The sequence below is a fragment of the Ailuropoda melanoleuca genome, chromosome 16, assembly GCF_002007445.2.
Source record: "Ailuropoda melanoleuca isolate Jingjing chromosome 16, ASM200744v2, whole genome shotgun sequence".
NCBI lineage: Eukaryota > Metazoa > Chordata > Mammalia > Carnivora > Ursidae > Ailuropoda > Ailuropoda melanoleuca.
The window spans coordinates 52,308,601-52,328,558 of NC_048233.1; the positions used below are offsets into that span (position 1 = coordinate 52,308,601).

At 47.6% G+C, this 19,958-nt stretch overlaps 1 protein-coding gene across 8 annotated transcripts in view; it reads left to right on the forward strand.

The window, feature by feature from the left end:
* Positions 1 to 19,958, forward strand: part of NAV2 (neuron navigator 2) — a 385,459-nt gene that overhangs the window by 155,080 nt on the left and 210,421 nt on the right. For 6 of the 8 annotated variants that reach the window (XM_034646084.1, XM_034646086.1, XM_034646085.1 and 3 more), the window contains exons 5-6: positions 10,112 to 10,370; positions 14,861 to 14,929. In XM_034646084.1, the coding sequence (XP_034501975.1) occupies positions 10,112 to 10,370; positions 14,861 to 14,929 (328 nt within the window). The remainder of the gene's footprint in view (positions 1 to 10,111; positions 10,371 to 14,860; positions 14,930 to 19,958) is intronic. The other 2 variants (XM_034646087.1, XM_034646090.1) reach the window with 1 other exon arrangement.

Here is a 19,958-nt window from a genome sequence, read left to right on the forward strand (position 1 = left end):
CCTTCTGCCTTGTTTGTCCCTGTACCTACCCCATCCTGTTTATACCCTAAGGCATAGATTATTCAGTAACTACTTGTCCAGTAAGTAAGTACCACCTGCACTTTTAAGGCTTTTAGTGCAGCACTCCAGCATTCACGACTGAAGTGGGAGTTTCTAATAGCCTGCATTTACAGATGGGAAGAGCTTGGCTTTAAGAGGTTGCGAGTGACAACCTCAAAGCCCGTAGCTAGTGAGCTGCAGACCCAGAGCTGAACCCAGGTCTCTGTGAGTTCAGAGCTCGTGTTCACGGTGTCTTTTGGGGCAGCAGATGGATAAAATCGAGGCATGTCACCTGCAGGTCAAAGAAACCAGGAAACATTTAGAGCTTCGTTGGCCAGAACACTGTCTCAGAAGATGCCGTGTGGCCCACAGAGGCGTATCAGGCAGACACTCAGCCCCAGCCTTGTCCGTGTTAGGATGTGGCCCTTGGGGGTCTCTGAGCATAGAAGAGCCCACTGAACCAGTGTGTGGAGGTGTCCACAGTTACTGAAACACCCCTTCGTGGTGTTTCAGTAACTGCCCCCACCTGTGTGATGTGGAACTCCCCCCATCTTTCCTGCTGAGACGAGACTCACTTCCTGATATCTTGGCCAGAATACATAACTCATCAGTGATGGTTCGTTATTAGAACAGTTTTATGTTAATACTTATGATGGTCTTGTTTGGTTTTTAATTTTTTTTAAAAATTCAATTAACATTTAGTGTATTATTAGTTCCAGAGGTAGAATTTAGTGATTCATCAGTTGCATGTAACACCCAGTACTCATTCCATCACCCACCTCCCCTCCAGCAACCCTCAGTTTGTTTCCTAGAGTTAAGAGTCTTGTATGGTTTGCCTCCCTCTGTTTTTGTCTTATTTTATTTTTCCTTCCGTTCCCCTATGTTCATTTGTTTTGGTCCTTAAATTCCACAGGAGTGAAATTATATGGTATTTGTCTTTCTCTGACTTATTTCACTTAACATAATAACCCTCTAGTTCCACCCACATCACTAAAATGGCAAGATTTCATTCTTTCCGATGGCTGTGTAATATTCCATTCCATACACACACACACACATACACACACACATACATACCATATCTTCTTTATCCATTCATGTGTTGATGGACATCTGGGCTCTTTCCATAGTTTGGCTGTTGTAGACATTATTGCTATAAACATTGGGGTGCAAGTACCCCTTCAAATCACTATGTTAGTATCCTTTGAATAAACACCCAGTAGTGCAATTGCCGGGTCATAGGGTAGCTCTATTTTTAACTTTTTGACAAATCTCCATACAGTTTTCCCAGAGTGGCCACACCAGCTTGCATTCCCACCAACAGTGTAAGAGGGTTCCCCTTTCTCTGCATCCTCCCCAACATCTGTCGTTTCCTGACTTGTTAATTTTAGCCATTCTGACTTGTGTGAGGTGGTGTCTCATTGTGGTTTTGATTTGTATTTCCCTGATGTCGAGTGATGTGGAGCATTTTTTCATGTGTCTGTTGGCCATTTGTGTCTTCTTCGGAGAAATGTCTGTTCATGTCTTCTGTCCATTTCTTGACTGGATTTTTTTGTTTCTTGGGTGTTGAGTTTGATCAGTTCTTTATAGATTTTGGATACTGGCCCTTTATCTGATAGACATTTGCAAATATCTTTTCCCATTCTATGGGTTGTCTTTTAGTGTTGGTCTTGTTTCTTTTTTAAACTTTAGTTTCGAATTCTGCTCAAAGCTCTTTTCCACCCATATGCCCCAGAGCAAGTAGCTTTAGGAGATTGAAGGAGGGGGGGTGGCTGGGTGGCTCAGTCGGTTAAGCATCCAACACTTTTATTTCAGCTCAGGTCATGATCACAAGGTTGCGAGACTGAGCCATGCATTTCTCTGCCCGTCCCCTCCATCCTCCCCACTCCCACCCCTAGCTCACATGCACAATCACTCTCTCTCTCAAGAAAAAAAAAATTTTTAAAAATAGAAGGAAAAAAAGAGGAAGAAGACTGAAGAGGGACGGGGGCCTAATGACTTCTTCCCCTCCCTTTCTTCCTTTGCCTGAGCCTCTAGGACTGGGGCAGGTAGAGCAGGCAGAATTCCGCTGCCGGTGAAGTTGCCGCCCTCTCCTTAGGGAGCCATAATTGCTGCTGTCCCCAAGTGAGAGCCTCTGCATGCCCCACTGACCACAGGCTTGTCCCCATGTTGCTCCCAGGACGTTAGTAGTCTTTCGTGAGACTGTCCAGCAATGCTGGCTCGCCCTCAGTGGGTAGCATTGATATCTGGTTTCCCCCAATTCAGCCCCCTCATAGTCCCCACGTAAGGTGGTCCTGGTGAGACTGTAGACCTCAGTCTCCTCATCCCTGCATTATCCACTATAGAGCTGGCAGGAATCTGTGGGCTCCATCTTGGAGTAGGTAGAACAGTCCTACTGTTACCTGGAAGGCCCCACCATACAGTTTCTCTCCACCTCTTTCCTCCCCGACTTGGGTGGCCAAGAGGCACATTTGCCAAGTCCGTGCTGAGCGGATGTCCAGCCAGGGACTGGAAAGGCAGCACCCGACTTGGAGTGAATCTCAGTGCCTCTACTCCTTTGTCCTCAAGGAGCTCAAGGACCTCACCTTCTTTTCCTTGGTGAGGGGAGGAAATATCCAGTCTCTGTGATCATCAGACATTACCACCCTNAATATCCAGTCTCTGTGATCATCAGACATTCCCCCCCTCCCCGACTCTGTGACACTTTCTCATCTAGATCTTCTGTGGGGTTTTTTTTTTTTTTTGCTTTTTTTTGTCCATCGAGGCATTTTATTCACACACGTGTATTACGTCCCTAGAAAAGAAATCCCAGGATTTTCCCTCTTGTGTGTTTTCGCCTTGCTTCTTCGTGGTCCATGATGCCAACTGAGGTTGTCAGTACAATGAAACCAAACTGGCAAGACGGGAGCAGACTATTCTGCCATTTTTCTAAATCTTTGAGTTGTGCATCAAATCTGGGGCTGATCACTCCACACTTGTTTAACTTGCCCCCGAGGTTCACAACAATTTTCCCTGCTCTGTGACCATCAGTGATTTCAAATTCACCAATGTCACATGCTTCGTCATCACAGTCAGAAACTGGAAGATCGATTTTTGGAGTACGGCCTTTGGGAGAGCGCACCTTTGGAGCATGGTCTAATAAGAACCTGGCGTTTGCTCTCTTTTCAGCATTGTGAATGCTCTTGAGAGCATCTTCCAGGACGTTCATGTGGAATTCATGGGAAATCCCATTACAGTGGCCCACAAAGATGGCAGAAAGAGTCCTCTAGATCTTCTGACCTTGACTTTTGAGGTGGGGGGGATGATGATGGCGTTCGGTGGTGGGACTGATTCTGGACTAGTGCAGTCTTGTGGAAGGTGACTGGCTCTGACTTTTGTCAACTCCTCAAATTTATAGAGGAAGGATACTTAGAGACTTTTATCCTCAAATGGGCTTTATTCCCTTTATTCAATTTCAAGATTACAAGAAACCTCTCATTTGACATACTGTTAAATTGTAGAAATAGAAACCATTTATGGAGAACCCATGTGTCAGTCACTGAGCTAAGTGCTGTACATGTTTTATATCTTATTTAATCCCTCTAGCAACCATTTGAGATCAGTATTCATATTATCCCCATCATACAGAGGAGGAAACTAAGGCCCAGAGACATTGAGTCCCACATGGGAAAAGGGAGGCCCACAAGGTCAGCCGTGGCTAAGCTACTCATATCTGTTTCAGAGGCCTGGTATTTTTCTGCCACTCCCCACTCCTCACACTTCTAACCATCTGCATAATTACTAGAAAAGCATCATCATGTTTAAAGAAATAATGTAGNTTAAAGATTTTTTATTTATTTATTAGAGATAGAGACAGCCAGCGAGAGAGGGAACACAAGCAGGGGGAGTGGGAGAGGAAGAAGCAGGCTCACAGCTGAGGAGCCTGACGTGGGGCTCGATCCCATAACGCCGGGATCACGCCCTGAGCCGAAGGCAGACGCTTAACCGCTGTGCCACCCAGGCGCCCCCCCACTCCTCACACTTCTAACCATCTGCATAATTACTAGAAAAGCATCATCGTGTTTAAAGAAATAATGTAGTTTTAATGCTTTTTGGTTTCCTTTTGAAGACTGAGTGCCCTGAGGCCCCTCCTCTGATGAAAAACATCAGCGGTTGGAAAGCCCCACAGGTACTTCTCCACCCCTTTCCAGGACTAAAGCAGGGTTTGGAACCCCGGGAGGGTGTATGCACCTGTCCTTGAAACACTGCAGCCGGTCGTGCCCTGCCCCAACCTGCCCAATAGAGGACCACAGAGAGCCTTTGTTCCAGGGTAGAGCCTGAGGGCCCAGCGGAGCCTATTGGTTTGGGGCACTTCCCCTGGACTAGGCCTTCCCGCCGCCTCTGTGTTCCAGACCATTGGACCCATCCGGTGTCATGGGAGCTTGGGCCTCACCCTAACCTGGGTGATTTTCAAGATCCCTTCAATCCCTCTCAACACACACTCCACCTGTCACGACCATCTGTAAAGCTGCCCTGTGATGAAGGATAGCTTTTATTCTTGGGAGTTTTTTTTTATTTTATTTTATTTGAGAGAGAGAGAGAGAGAACATGCATGAGCGGGGGGAGGGGCAGAGGGAGACGCGTACTCCCCGAGGAGCAGGGAGCCCGATGAGGAACTTGATCCCAGGACCCCAGGACCCCGGGACCACGACCCGAGCCGAAGGCAGACGCTTAACCAATTTAGCCACCCAGGTGCCCCTATCCTTGGGAGTTTTGAGAACACCTGGCCCTGAGCCCATCCTCCTGTAATGGAGAAGTGAAGGTCTGGGGTGTGAGGCGTATCCTATACAGTTCAGCAAACATTTGCTGGGCATGTCCTGTATACCAGGCATCGTATCAGTCATACAAAATTAGCTCTAATTTTTGCTAATAAGAGAGCTGGGCTACTGGTATGTATACAGTGGTGACAAAGAAAGGCAGTGACTAGCTTTGCCTGGGGTAGTCAGGGGGCTTGACAAGGACGGTGGTGTTTCCCCAGGGTTTGAAGGATAAACAGGCATTCACCAGACAGGAAAGGAAGGTAGTGGGAAATCTAGACAGAAGAAGAGGCTGAGGCAGTAGGACAAGAGCAAAGTCCAGCTCTTTACCAACCTTGAGGAATGGGGGAGACAGAGGCAGGAAGATCCTTTCAGGTGCCTCCAGGAAAGGAGTGTATGTTTTGGAGTGAAGTTGGTTGCTGACGTGATGAGCTCAGACCTGGTTCCTCTTTGAGCCAGAGAGCAGAAGGCCTTTCTAGACCGTTAGGAGAAAAGCAGCAGGTGCATGGTTTCCATTTCCTCCTACCCACATCACCTGTTTGGCAGTGAGTGGACCTGATTCTTACTCACCAGAAGGGGACCTGTAGGCTCTCCCACCCTGTCATCCATCCCACCTCCCCCTGTGGGGACAGCCATTGACTGGATTGGTGAGCAGGACACAGAAGGGCTGCAGGAATGGGGTGGGAAGTTCTGTGGTGAATGTAGGTTATGCAGAGGGCCCATCTGGAGGAACAATGCCACAGAATCCACAGTCCCGAATCAGCTAGGCGAGCCGGACAGCGCTGTGGGTTAAGGAAACGGGATAGGAATTCTGACTCTGCGGTCTGGTCTGAGCTGGCCCTCCCTTCCTCTGGCTCCAAGTCCATTCTTCCCTGCAAAGCAGATTTCTTTGTATTAGATTATTCCAGTGTTTGTGCCTTCATAAACCAGGTCTGAGGCTTCAGTAATGCTGAAGGAAAAGGACTCTGTGTTTCCAATCCTTCATGCCCAGCATCCCATACAGCATGTATGTACATTCATACCAGCCAGTGAGCACAAAGAAATCAGTCAGAACCTGAGGAAATTTAGAGTCCAGGCAATACTGAATTGTAATGGAGATTGAAAAATGGCCTCATCGTACATGGACGTGGCCGCAAGCAGGGAAATGGAGTCAGGGTTCTCAGGTAGGTGAAGCTACCAGCCAGCTGCTGTCCGTTCTAGCTAGGGCTACGTTTCTGTGTGGGTTTTTTTTTTTTTCTTTTTCTAGAAATGAAGAGTGAGGATAGTTGATCACACACAAAATGATACTGTTTTTCCAAACCTCGGGCAATGTCATGAAGGAAACATTTTTGCGGGCTGATGGACTTTGTTGTTAGTCTGTCGGTGCCGCCCGCTTACCAGGCCTCATGAAACACGGACACACGCCCCTTGGAAGTCTGGAAAGAATACCGTTTTAGCTATTTTGGGTACTGTCTGCTATAGACCACCCATGGCATAAACTGTGTGGCTTCCAACCCCAAACGGAGCATCTCCCGCTCTCCAGTTTTCGTGCTCTGCAAAGAAAATTACATAGGGCAGACACCCAGCACCTGGGGAGGGGACACACAGGATGCGGTCTCTCTGTACAGTGGGGCGTTACTAAGCAATACGGGGAAGCAAACTAATGATAAGTGCTCCAACGTGGGTCACCCTAAACACATGCTCAGTGAACGAAGCCACATGCAAAAGACTACATATTGCATGGCTCCGCTTATAGGGACTGTCCGGAAGAGACAAACCTTGTAGAAACAGCAGATTCGACATTGTCTGGGAATGGGTTTGGGGACTGACTGCAGATGAGAATGAGGGCTCTGTTTAGGGTGATGGGAATAGACTGAGATTAGCATTGACTGAAAATCATCGTACACTTTATCTTCTGGATACAAATTACACTTGGATAAAGCTGTTTATAAAAGAAATGGGGAGTGCCTGGGTGGTTAAGTGTCCCAACTCTTGGTTTTGGCTCAGGTTGTGATCTTAGGGTCGTGAGTTTGAGCCCTGTGTCAGGCTCCATGCCGGGTGTGGAGAGTCGGCTTGAGATGCTCTCTCTCTTGCTCTCCGCCTTCCCCCATCCCAGCATGTGCACGCGCGTGCTCTCTCTTTCTCTCTCTCAAACAAAAACCCCAAAATCGGAAGCTTACCATTGACTTTTGTCTAATAATGAGATCGTCCTTCTCCATGCCTGTGCCTGTGGCATAACTGGGGAGGAGAAGGGAGAATGTGCAGCTTCTTAGCCTTCCTTTTGGGGCAGAGCCCCGTGGTGAGTTCTAAGGAGGCTGCAGGTAGAGTGCCCATATTTCCTGAGCCAAAATGGGAAATAGAGTCAGGCAGTGACCCCGGTGCTTTGCACGTGTTTTCTCATTCAGTGTTCACTTAATTCTCATAACAAGCCTGTGGGAAAGGTGCAGGGGGGCACATGCCTTTTTAAAGAAGAAAACGGAGGCCCCAAGAGGTTGAGTCTTCTGAAAACTCATTCTATAAATGATGAATTGCTGAGATTCAAACCCAGGTCTTTCTGGCTCAAAAAATCAGTGATCTTTATAATAAAAATATTACCTGCTAGAAAGAAGTCTATGCGTGGGAAGCCTGTACTCTTTGACAGAGAAAACGATGCTTTAGGGACCGATGCTGAGTTATGAACAGTAAGGGACTCACCAACCACAGTGGGTAGAGAATATGACAAAACTGTCTCTGTTTGCCCTGGCTTGGGCTGGCCTGCTAGGAGGTGCTGATGTGGACATGTCTGCCTCTTACAGGGGACAACCCGTCCGCCCCTGGGTGTGCTTAATTTTTAGTTCCTTCCTTTTTTGTTGTTCTTACATGGTTCCAAAAAATGTATTATGGAATGTGCCAAACATTCCATAATCACAGAATACTTACAGAAGAATAAAGAATACTTATATGCCCACCAGCTAGCTTAATAAATAAAACATTATCTGGTGTGCTTTTAAATTTACCACACGCGATGGGTAGACAAGTAAAGCCAAGTTACACAGTGTGGGGAGACCAGGCTTTGAGATGGAAAAACCTTGATTCAAATCCCAAATCCCAGCTCCGTCGTGTATTCCCTTGGAGAGGTCATAAAACCAATCTATGCTGCTGTTTTTCTTTACAATGAGGACATTAATACTCACTTCCCAGGTTGTCGGGATTGAATGAGATCATACTCAGAGAGCTTAACCTGATACATGCTAATTAGTAGTAGTCCTTGTTCTTATAAACTGCATAACATGATAACTGTCAAAGGCACTAAAAATAAATCTCACATAGATTTCACCAATCCCCATGATTAGCTCTACTTTCTCCCTTCTGTGAATTCAATTTTGAGGGGGAAATGGTTTCTTAGGTTCCTTAACAGGTGCTAACCTGCATGCCAAATTTTGATTCTGTCCCCAACTCCCAGCAGTGCCCAGCTGGGTGACCGACCACAGATGCGTGGTCACGCTCCAGAGCCACCTTACTCCTCCCATCCAGACCTCCCATTCTGTGACCCTGATGTGCTCGTAAGAACATTTGGAAGCAGACACGGAACAAGCCACAGGGGCGTGCGTGCTGTTTTTTTGGTTTCCATGGGATGGAGAAGGAAGCAGAGCTGAGGGTTAAACTACCTCCAGAAACTGGGGGCCTCAGCCAGCTCTGGGGGGCTTTCTCTGCTCCCGTATCGCCCAAGACGGTTTATAAACATCCTCCTTTGTCTGGGCCAGTCCTGGCTTACACCTGACCACCTGGCCTAATTAAAAGCTCCCCCCACTTTCACTCTCAGAAGCATCATGGTTCGCATGGTAAGCCATAAGATGACCGCAGTAAAAACCATTTCTAAGGCATGAACCCGAACCTGTATGGGAATCTCATATAGGATGCTGGGGGCTATGGTTATTTGTAACCACGACCAGGGAAGGACTTCACTTCCCACGGTGTGCGATCACAGATAGGCTCCTACTGGATCTGCAAACAGCCTTGTGTGATGGGGAAGCTGTGTCAGTGTTGCCAGTGAGGCCCAGAGAGATCAAGCGACTTGCCCAGAGTCGCATGGCTAGTACGTGCTGGAGTACAGACTGGAACCCATGTTTGTGTTGTCCGTGTTGATCTCTGTTTCTTCAGGGCCTGGCAGTCATTCAGCCTGGCCTAGTCAGATCACGCCCAGGACACTGGCAGGCGTGCAGGGAGTGGGGCTTGTTTCTGAAAAGACCCCATTCATCCCCTCTGCCCTGCAAGGGGGCCTGGAGGAAACTCTTGCTCCTATATCAGCAGTCTCTTCCTGGCCCAGGGCTACCCTGGACGTGTGCATCCCCCACACAGGAGTTGCTCCCTTTCCTCCACCCCACTCCTTCTAACCCCCTCGCCAGTTCGGAGAAGGAAATTTAGCCTCAGGTGGAAGCAAAGCAGAGGGAGACCCCAAGATTCCTTTTCCCTGTCCCTCAGGCTGGGTGGCCCTTGTACTTCACCCTCAGGATCAGTTCAGGCCCCAGCCATTGCATCTGCTGTTAAAAGAACATAAAAGGAGGGATTCTCCAAGGAGAAACACCCTCGATCCATAGCCACTGTCTGTGAATAAATATTTTATTCCTTCTCGGCAGCTTTTTATGCATGCCTTGAGGCAAATGCATTTTAACATCTAAAAAATTGTTTGGAATAAAAATTTTCTTACCCCCGCTCTGTTCTCATTTTTTTTTTAATACAGAATTTTTGTGTGAGTTCTTTATGAAAGGAAGTCCTATAGCCGATCCCCACACCCATCCCAAATTAGTGATTTAGTAGACAAGGGGGACACAGAGCCATGTGTTTGAGGGAAGGATGGTTGGGGAGAGCAGAGCGAGGATTTCAGAGTGGGGTAGCAGCCACGGGGCCTGTGCAAAGTGGCTGGAGGCATGGAGCGTGGAGCCGGCAGAACTGCCAAGTGGAGCCCGGTGAGTTTCCCCCAGCGCCGGAGAGCACCTCTGTCCCGGATTGGTTGCTTCGCCTGAGAACAGGCACAGTCTTGCTCCGGGAGTCAGACTTTTTTTGGTCATGTCCTTGCTGAGAATTTCCTCCTGGCACTTGCCAGACACCCAGTTGCAACTTGCCTCCCGTATCCGCTCTCAATGCCGGTGGGGGAGAAGAAGCTATTTCTTTGTGGCCGAGGCCTGACTTTCATTGACTGTGATCCCAGGGAAGCCTTCAGGAAATCCATCCTGTCCTGGAGAAATGAAACTCGAGAGCAAGAGAGGGCTCCCAAGCTGGGACTCCTTGTCTAAAAGAATCTCTTTATTGTCTTGCAGAAATCAGGAATGGCAACCTCAAGGCCATCCTAGGCCTCTTCTTCAGCCTCTCCCGCTACAAGCAGCAGCAGCAGCAGCCCCAGAAGCAGCACCTCTCCGCGCCGCCACCGCCCGCCGTGGCCCAGGTGGCCGGGGCCCCCTCCCAGGGCCAGGCTGGCACTCCTCAGCATCAGGTGCCAGCCACCCCCCAAGCCCTGGGCCAGCCTCTCCAGCCGGCGCCACATCAGCAGTCAAAAGCACAAGCTGAAATGCAGTCCAGGTGGGGGCTCCTCGCCGAATGGTAATCCCATGGTTCACAGGGCACCCTCCACACCGGCCCGATGGTAGCCTAGGCCGAGTGGGTTTCCGTTTGGGCCTCTGCAGTGCTGAGAATCCCCCTACTGGTAGTGGGGGGTTAGCATGAACTTGAAATGGATACAGCGGGGCTGTGCCTCATAGAGACGTATACTTTTATAGGTCAGAATGGCCAGCAGCCAGAGCTGATTAGCCACTCTTGCCTTAACTCTGGCCCGTTATGCATGTGCTCCAGTGCAATAAACACCCCGAAAATAGATGTCAGACTGGTTTTGCGTGTTTGCCTATGAGCTGGGTGTTCGGTGTTCTGTGTGTGAGTCATTCTACTTAGTGGAGGCAAAAGTTCTGCCATAGATGCCTCTGCTTCGCCAGAAAAGAAGTATCAAGAACGCAGAAGGAAGGTGGGACATGCTCAGCAAGGAAGGGGGCAGCCACCTTCCCTGAGAGGGCCAGGGACTGGGTTTTGTTAACCTTGGGGAGTTGATAGCGGCCTCAGCTGTGGTCCTCTGTTTGGTAGAATTAGGGCTTAGATGTTGCGGATGTTCCCAGAGGGACTGATGCCTGTCAGTGGCGCTCTCGCCGTAGAATGATATGCACGCAGAGTGCCAGGGTAGTTACCATCTACTGTGTTACGATGGGAATAGCTGGCATTCCTCATCCACTCTGCAGAAGATCGCCTTGTAAAACATTTGCTTTCATGGGTGGGGACAAAGGGAGGGGGTTAAGAGCTAGAAAGTTTTTGACTCGTAGTAAAATTCTAGAGTAAAGTCCACAATAATTATTGTTTAAAGCTGTAAACCTTTAGTTATCAAATCATCTAAATGTCACTAATTAAATTGATTGCTTGATTTCCTTTAATATGTGCTACAGAGTCATAACAGCTTTTCCTTTCCAGTCCCCAAAGCACCAGTGTTAACAATCGTAGGGCTTCTTGCACATGTTCGTACCCTCAGCAGCCCATTGTAGTTGGACAAAGCACGAAACCGTCCAGACGGAACAGGTGCCTTATAGATGGTTACAGCTTTTTCCTTCCCCTGAGAAGTGCGACTTCTCATTTGTGATGGGTGTTAAAACCAGCAGTGATGGTTGTGCTGTAAATCAGATCTCCTAATTAATTATCTAATTATGTCCTATTTACTTTATGGAAATTTGTAGGCTAGCAGAAATGGCTGGACTAGTAATGCAGAACAGACGGCCAGGCAGCGAGCCTCTGCACCCTGACCTGAAGAACCACCTGAGTGAGAGCCATTCTCTGATCAGAGGTCCCTGGTGGCCCTGGGTGATTGAATGACCAGGATATCATTTCCCACAGTGTATTCTACAAAGTGCTTATTCCCTGGATGGTAACTTGCAGGGGAAGTGTTCCATAGGGAGAAAAGTTGGTAAATAACCTGGGTTGAGTTGTTAGAACTATTATTACAGGTCTACTCAGATCCTTGAACCGGCCAAAATGCACTCATTTATTTAATTAGTGTTTGAAGGCCTTCCATGTGCCAGGCACTGTTCTAGGCACTTGAGGTTCGTGGATGAATGAGACAACCGGTGTGCCCACTCTTCACGTTTTCCTGGAGGAGGCAGGCAAATAGGGAAGAGAACTATCAGATAGCGGTGTTCCAATAAGATGATGGGATTCAGAAGGGTTAGGTTGATAAGTTAGGTTGGACTGAGAGGAAATTCTCTCTGGGGACATGAGACCAGAGTGGAGATAGGAATGACATGGGGCAAGCCACTCAAAGTTTAGGTGTAGAATAGATCGACCAGGGGTTGCAGCTGGTGCAAAGGCCCTGTGGTATAAGAGTAAGCTTGACAGGTTGGAGGACCAGAAAGAAGGCTCGTGTGGCTGGAGGTCACTGGGTGAGGGGAGTTGGAAAACGTGATAAGGTACCTGTAAGCAAAGCCTCTGTCTACATGGAACACAGTATGACTGGTAGTCCCTGGAGTTGCCTAGTGCTGTGACCCTGGGGTCCAGTCACGGAGGGCTAGCTAAACTGGGTGAAGAGTTTGCATTTCATTTTATAGGTAACAGGGAGCCACTGGGGGGTCTTGAGCAGGAGAGAGTCTTGATTCGATTTACAGTTAAAAAAAAAAAAAAAGTCTTCTTAGCTCCTCTCTGGATAATAAGATTGTGAAGGAGTAGAGATGGAAGGAAGGACCCCAGTCAAGAGCCCCCAGATGACCATGGCTTGGGCCAAGGGCTGGAGCGGATCCGTTGATGAACCACTTCACGAGGTTGAGCCAATAGGCCTGTGAATAGATGGGCTGGCTGCAGTGAGGGAGGACGTCCCAGATAAAGCCTAGATGCCTGGCGTGAGCAATGGTAAATGGTGCTGTTTCCTGGGATGCGGGAGCCTGAGAGAACACGTGTGCACCGTGAACCTTCAGAAGAGGCCATAGAAAGCATTCCTCAAACTTAGCCACAGAATGTACTTCACAGAGCTTCTCACTGCATGTAGGTTTCCAAGGAACATGTGTTGAGCAACGCTGGGCTTGTGTCACCAAGCTATGCTAGCCCGAGGCACCCATTTCCATGGCAGGCGTTTGTTTTCTCAAGAGAACCAGATGTTCCAGTCAGGACACCCATCTCCCAGTAAGAACAAACATCCTACTATTAATAAATGCATTACCTGAAGAAGAGCCAAACTTACTTAAGCCAGGTTTTTACATCCATTTATTCCAGAGTGATTCCTACCATCATGGTCCCCTGACTCTGTACTGTAGTGACACGGATTGGCCTTAAGAGTTGCTGCTATATGTCGTCCCTCATCCTTTATCTGGCCCGGATTGGGTTACTTCTGCAGATGACTGATTTCCCACATTATATACTGATTCTTTCTAATTTTACTTCCAAAGGACAATTTTATCCTCAAGTTCTAGGGATCTAATATCCCACGATTATGTAAGAATAATAAGATGGCGTCACTGGCTTAGTCCATTGTATTTCTATCCCACATTTTGTCTGTGATAGCCAGACTCCCAAGGGTAATGGTTTGGACCCTTGATCATCAGTGTCAAATGTTGGCGTAAGCCCCGAACGCCAAGTTTCAGTCCTCTGTTAGAACTCTGCCAGATACAAACATGCCTAAACACTGTACTTCTTGGGATAGGAAATACTAAAACCTGGCAGCTTTTCCATGAAATTTGTTTGAAAGGAGTCATGGAAGCTGGCAAAGGAAATTTGAGCCGCTGGCATGAGGGAATAAGAGTGGCTCCTCCATGATGGCCAAACGGAGACTCACGTTTACCTCTTCCCTTCAGCTCTTCTCATTAATCTATGTGTGGCCAAGAACTTGATCCATATTTCAGCTCATGAAATTCCTCACCCGTGCAGAGTCCAGGAGAGAAGCATCGTCCCCAAGACTCACTTTCCTTTCCATCTGTGTCTACCTTACATATTATCAGTATTCAGCTGGTTAGGAAAAATCCAGACAATTGCTTCATTTTTTTCTTCTTCTGCATTCTCTCTTGTCTCTTCCTTTACTTCTGGAGTCTAGTGACACCAGCGTTTGTCTTTCCCACCTCAGATCACTGCATGGGGTTCCAAAGAATATGTGTTGAGAAACACAGGTCAGTATAGGATGTACATGGTATAAGGTGGTGGATATAAGACTGATAAGTATTTTTACCTTTTGTAAGGCTGTAAACAAGTTTACCTTTCTTTTAAGCCCAATCAAGATTCCTCACATGTACAAATTTTTTTGTCCGAAGCCTAGAATTAAGCAAATTCAGAAGACTTTAAATGAACATTTCTTTAAAAAAAAAAAAAAGGATTCATATATTTGAGAGAGAAAGCAAGCTCAGTGGCGAGGTGCAGAAGGAGAGGGAGAGAATCTTAAGCAGATTCTGAGCTGAGCATGGAACCTGATGGGGGTCTCGATTCCATGATCCTGAGATCACAACCTGAGCTGAAACCAAGAGTCGGCTGCTTACCGACTAAGCCACCCAGGCACCCCTTAAATGAACATTTCTATACCACTGAGAGCGAATCTCCCAAGACCAGTAAAACTTGCAAACATCTATACCCATGTTTTGGGTCAACATTTTATATGGCACATTTATCTGAAAAGCACCGTGGTTGAACAGCATGTGAAATAGATGCATCTAGATACTTTTAGAAAGCTATAAAGTGTGTTTACCTATCAGAGACCCCTCACTTCAGTGTCTTCTGATGGGAAGAAGAAGCCTTAGGCCACAGGTAGCAGAAAAGATATTTGGTTTAAAAAAAAAAATCACAGAAGTTCTTAGATAATCTTGATAGCAATCTCTTCACATTGGAATAATTTTGTCAGATCAGAAAAGTTAGAGGAGGAAGGAAGGCTGCGTATTGTAGGAAATGTGGGCAGAGGGCAAACCGGGTGCATCCCCGTTGTCGTCGATTCCCATTAGTGATGTGTATGTCTAACGTATCTTCTCTCCCCTCACTCATCTCTTCCACTTTTTCTCTTTCCCGTCATGCAGTGCATCATCCAAGGACTCCTCTCAAAGCAAAATCATCCACTTCACTCTGGGTCAGAAAAAGATTTCTAGGTTAGATTTTTCTCTGTGTCCTGCGAAGCATGGTTTCAACCCAACTCATTGATCCCTTTGCTCTGGCTAAGTTTCCTTTTGGTCCCTCTCCCCGTTTCATGTTTGCAGTTTGAGAAAACCAAACATGCTTTGGCTAATGACCCAATGTCAGAGAGTTTTGAGAGTGTCTGCGGGGGGGGGGTCATTGAAAATGAGTGTGTATGTGTGTGTCCGAGTGTATGTGGGGTGAAGGCGTACGTACTGTTTCTGCATTTCATTGATTTGGGCTTTGATTGCTTGGTCATCAAAATCCTTTCTGGTTCAGGGAGAGGTAAGTTTCTTGGTGGACTTTGTAGTGGTTTTACGATGAGTTTGGCTCCCTGCTCTGGCCTGGCCCTGACCCTGCCTCACCTGCATTTCCTTTGCTTGTGTGGTGCTTTTTATTGTTGCTGTTATTGCTTAAATTACTAACATGGGATTGGTTTTCTTTTGAATTAAGAAGACCTGAAGCATGAATCCAATTGGTTGCAGGAGACAAAGCAGCAAGGCAGCTCTGTCTCATTTTTGTTTCTGGATGCTCTTTTTGTACCTTGGAGAGATTGCCTCAGTTACCTAAAGATAAAAATCAGCCTTGCTCACTAACTAGTTCTCTTGACGCAGAGTTTGGCATCTTCTGGCTCCTGGGAGGACCCGTTCCAGGGTATGGAAAATGCCGGTCACATCTTTGGGACCTACTGTTCTTTTAAAAGTAGCAAGAGCTAACATTTACTGAATGCTTGTTATGCACCAGTTTGAATGCATTCTCATATTTAATTCTCACGTCAGTCTTCATGCGGCGGGTCATGTTATTGTCCCCATTTTACAGATGAGAAAACTAAAATCGAGGAAGTTAGGTAAGTGACCCAAGGTGACACAGAAAGTGGGGAAAAAACCAGGATTTGAGCGCAGGTAATCTAACTCCAGAACCCTCACCTTAACCACTGTCTTATTACACTCCTCCTCTCTTCCTCCCCCCTTGAAATCTGGCACTTAGGGGGTTGTTGAGGCTGTTTTTAAAAATCTTAGATTTCAACCATTACTCTCAGTTTTTTGCCTCCCCCTGTGGCATCCCAACAGAACCCGATGCTGGGGTACAATCTCTTCATTTACTTTTCACTAAATTCTCACTTAAAGCTAACAGGAGGCCCACGCGGCATTTGTATCTGTATTCATGTGACAGATATGTCCTGACGTCTGCCTGCTGCCCCACTCTGTCAAGCTCTAGGTGCCTTTTCTAGCCGTAGCTTTCTTTGTCTTTTCTAAAAGGTCACACGTAGGGAGACCCAACTCGGGATCTGCCTGGCTGTTGGGGAGAAGCCACAGGGCAGTTGCTTTGTAGAACAAGTCCAGATGTTACCCAGACTTGGTTCTGGGGGACAGGAGGGAACCCACGTTGATCAGTGCTGCTCACAACCCTGTGTGTTTGTCAGTTTGGGCTGCTAGAACAAATCACCACAAACTGGGTGACTTAAACAACAGAAATGTTTTCCTTACAGTTCTGGAGCCTGGCAAGCCCAAGGTCAGGATGCCGGCACAGTCGGGTTCTAATAAGCACCCTGTTCCTGGTTTCCAGATGGCCGTGTTCTTGCTGTGTCCCCCCATGGAGAGCAGCGAGAGAGGAAGCAAGGCCTATCCGTTCTCTCGTTATAAGGCACTAACCCCATCATGTGTTCTTTAACCTCATGACCTAAATCCCTCCCCTAAGCCCCATTTCCAGATACCATCACCTGGGGATTAGGGTTATGACACATGAATTGGGGCAGGGGCAGGGAGGACATAAACACGCAGTTCCTAATACCATGCTAGACTGTGCCTGCTTTCCCTGAAGAATAACACAGGGTCCAACTCAGACACTGACTGCCCTGGCGAACGGGGTTCCCAGTTTTTAAGTGTCCTGCAGATGTCCCTACATAGGTGTTAACCTGAATAAGGAGGTCAACTGAAGTAAGCTCAGATTACCAAATTCAAATTGAGTTTATTTGGGAATAGCAGAGGAATTGCGATTGGGGAAATGCATGTCAGAGCAAGAAACAAGTGAGTCTGTTGAGGGTTTGGGGCAGGCTGTATTGATGGACCAGGAGTGCAAGGGGGCATGTGAGGGTGCAGTGGGAGTCCAAGCAGTAAGTTCACGGGTTTGAAGATGGAGAGGGATTCTTTGCAGATGTGCACTGGTCAGGAGAGAAGTTTCTATATTCCGTATGTCAGGCATTGATGGGAAATCAGCATCTCCGTTGTTAAGTGCCTTTCTTCTGAGGGCATGTGCACGAGATTCTCCATTTCCTATCCTCCAGTTCCACTGTAGATTGAAATTCTTTCACGAACAAAAGGAAAGGAGGGGAGTGAGCTTGGAGGGAACCTGAAATCTAGTGTCTGTTCCCACGATGTGCTAAGTTCTAGAAGATAAAACAGACAGGAGCTTGCTGGGAAAATATCTGCTTAAGGCACATGCCCATCCCAAGCATGATTTGTTATCAGGAGGCAGTGGGAAGAGAGGAAAGACTGAAGGGTGAGGCCGTGTCTGCCCCTCCCCCAGGGTGTGCTGGGTACAGGGCTTCCAAGCTGACTGAAAGCCAAGGTCTGTCTTTCTTTCAGGGTCACATCCCCCACCTAGAGTTTCTTTTTGCATACATTTTTTTTTTTGTCTCTGATGAGGTTAATGAAAGGATGTTCTTTGTTTCATTATTTGCCTAATACTCCTCCTTGTCCTCCCTTACCCCCTTTCCTTTCCCACCCCCAGCCTTGAGCACAATTCTGATCAGCATTTGAGCCAATCCAGGCATCACCAAACATAGCAGTAAAATTGGCTGCCAAAAGAAATAGACTTACCCCTGCTGACGGAGTAAGACACCGCCCCCAGAGCTCTGGAAATAGATCTTATTCAAGTGCAAACATTGATAGAACACCTGCCAGAGACAAACACCCTGACAGGCACCAGGGATATCCAACAGGGTGGGAAGCCTGTTGAGTCTGGATGCCCGGAAGAGGCTTATAGAGGGAATCAGTACAAGGATGAAGAGTTTCCATGAATTTCTGCCTTCTTCTACAAGTCTGGTCCGGTGGCAGCCCTTGCAGCTCCCAGGCTGCTAGGCATATTCCATCTGCAGAGGCCCAGAATCACGGTGGCTGTGAGTGGCACACCTAGTGAAAGCCCCTTTTCACCATGCACCACGTCACCTGGACTAATTATTTACTCTCGAGGAGCCAGTCGTTCCTGACTGCCTCATTCACAGTTATGTGGATCAAGTAAAGTCATTTCCAGTCCTTTTATGTCTGGTCTATAATGAGTGCACCATAACCAGCAAACACAGTAATGTTGGTGTTTGGGGTTGATCTGGGCCCTCTAGGGCCACCAGGCCACCTCTAGCAAGGTTGATCTACATGACCATCTTGTGGAGAGGAAGCGGTGAGGCTAATACTTCTTCTTTTTTTTTTTTAAGATTTTATTTATTTATTCAACAGATAGAGACAGCCAGCGAGAGAGGGAACACAAGCAGGGGGAGTGGGAGAGGAAGAAGCAGGTTCATAGCGGAAGAGCCTGATGTGGGGCTCGATCCCATAACGCTGGGATCACGCCCTGAGCTGAAGGCAGACGCTTAACCGCTGTGCCACCCAGGCGCCCCGGGGCTAATACTTCTGTTCTCTTTGTCCAGCTGCTGAAAAGCAGAGGCCACAGAGATGAGAGATTTAGCATGTAATGGTCTCCTCTGGCACAAAAAGCATCTCCGATCACAACACCTTCCACCTGAGGTCCCAAGCATGTGCACACAGCTGCCATCCTGCCTGGGAAGGCCAGCTACTCCCCCCCACCCCCCGTTTCAAGTGGCTTTTCGGGGAAGAGTGGCTTTCTTCCCATCAGCGCGCACAGTGCGTGGAGCCGGGATGCACTCACAGGTTACTTGCCAGGAATGACAATTTACCATACGGCCTGCTTGGCTCTGCACATGTTGAAGAAATAGACCATGGCTCCAATAGCAGCAGGATTTCTCTTCTGCCTCTTTTTTATACCACTTCCTTTCAACTTATTATTATATATTTTTTTAAAGCAACATGTGTATGCTTCAAAGAACCCATCTGTACCCTCTGTCATTTGGTAGCTATGTTTGGAACATGGAATGATCTTGAGAAGTAGAGTTGTTCTTGCAGAGGAGTCCTTGGAACTTTCTGGCACCATAAATGATGCAGGGTTGACTTGACATGCTCCCCTCTCCCTGCTGTTCCACAGGAGCAAGACCCATCTTTTTGCAGAGGGGTGCTAATGTACAGGCAGCGACTGTTTCCATGCTGGGGCTTGATAGAAGTTCTTGCGATGCGCAGGAATGTTAATGGTGATGAACTTGAGAGCGTGAGCTGGGCCCGGATCTGTGTTACTGTGAATTACAGGATACTCTGCTTTTCCACCCCAGCTCTGCTCCCAGCCTCGCTAACGAATGAATGCCTCATTGCCGGAGGCCAGGACAACGTCCAGATTCATACTGTGGCATGCAAAGCCCTCTCTACTCTGGCCCTGCCTGCTTCTCCAGCCTCATTTCCTCCCAGCCTGTCCGCCACTCCCCAGCCCACACCAGCCTTCCTTCCTCTGCAGGAGACCTCTGCCCCTCACCATGACTCCGTACCCTCTTGCCCTCCACTCGCATTTCCGTTCCACATGCCACATCTTGCTGTGGGGTCACATCTATTTGGAACCTTCCCTGGCCATCCCACCAACTTCCCAGATTATCGTTTTCCTTCTTTGAATTACTTCTGACCTTTGCACATTCTCTTATCAATATGTGTGTAATTTAGATGTCATCTGGTATCAGTCAGCCCCTTAAGATCTGGAGGAGACTGAACTAGAACCCTGCCTCAGTCTGTTTGGGCTGCCATAGTAATAAATACCACAGACTCAGTGGCTGATAAACAATAGAAATTTATTGCTCACATTTCTCGAAGCTGGAAGTCCAAGATCAGGATGCCAGCCTAGTCAGGTTCTGGTGAGCCCTGCCCTCCAGGTTGCAGATGGCTGACTTCTCGC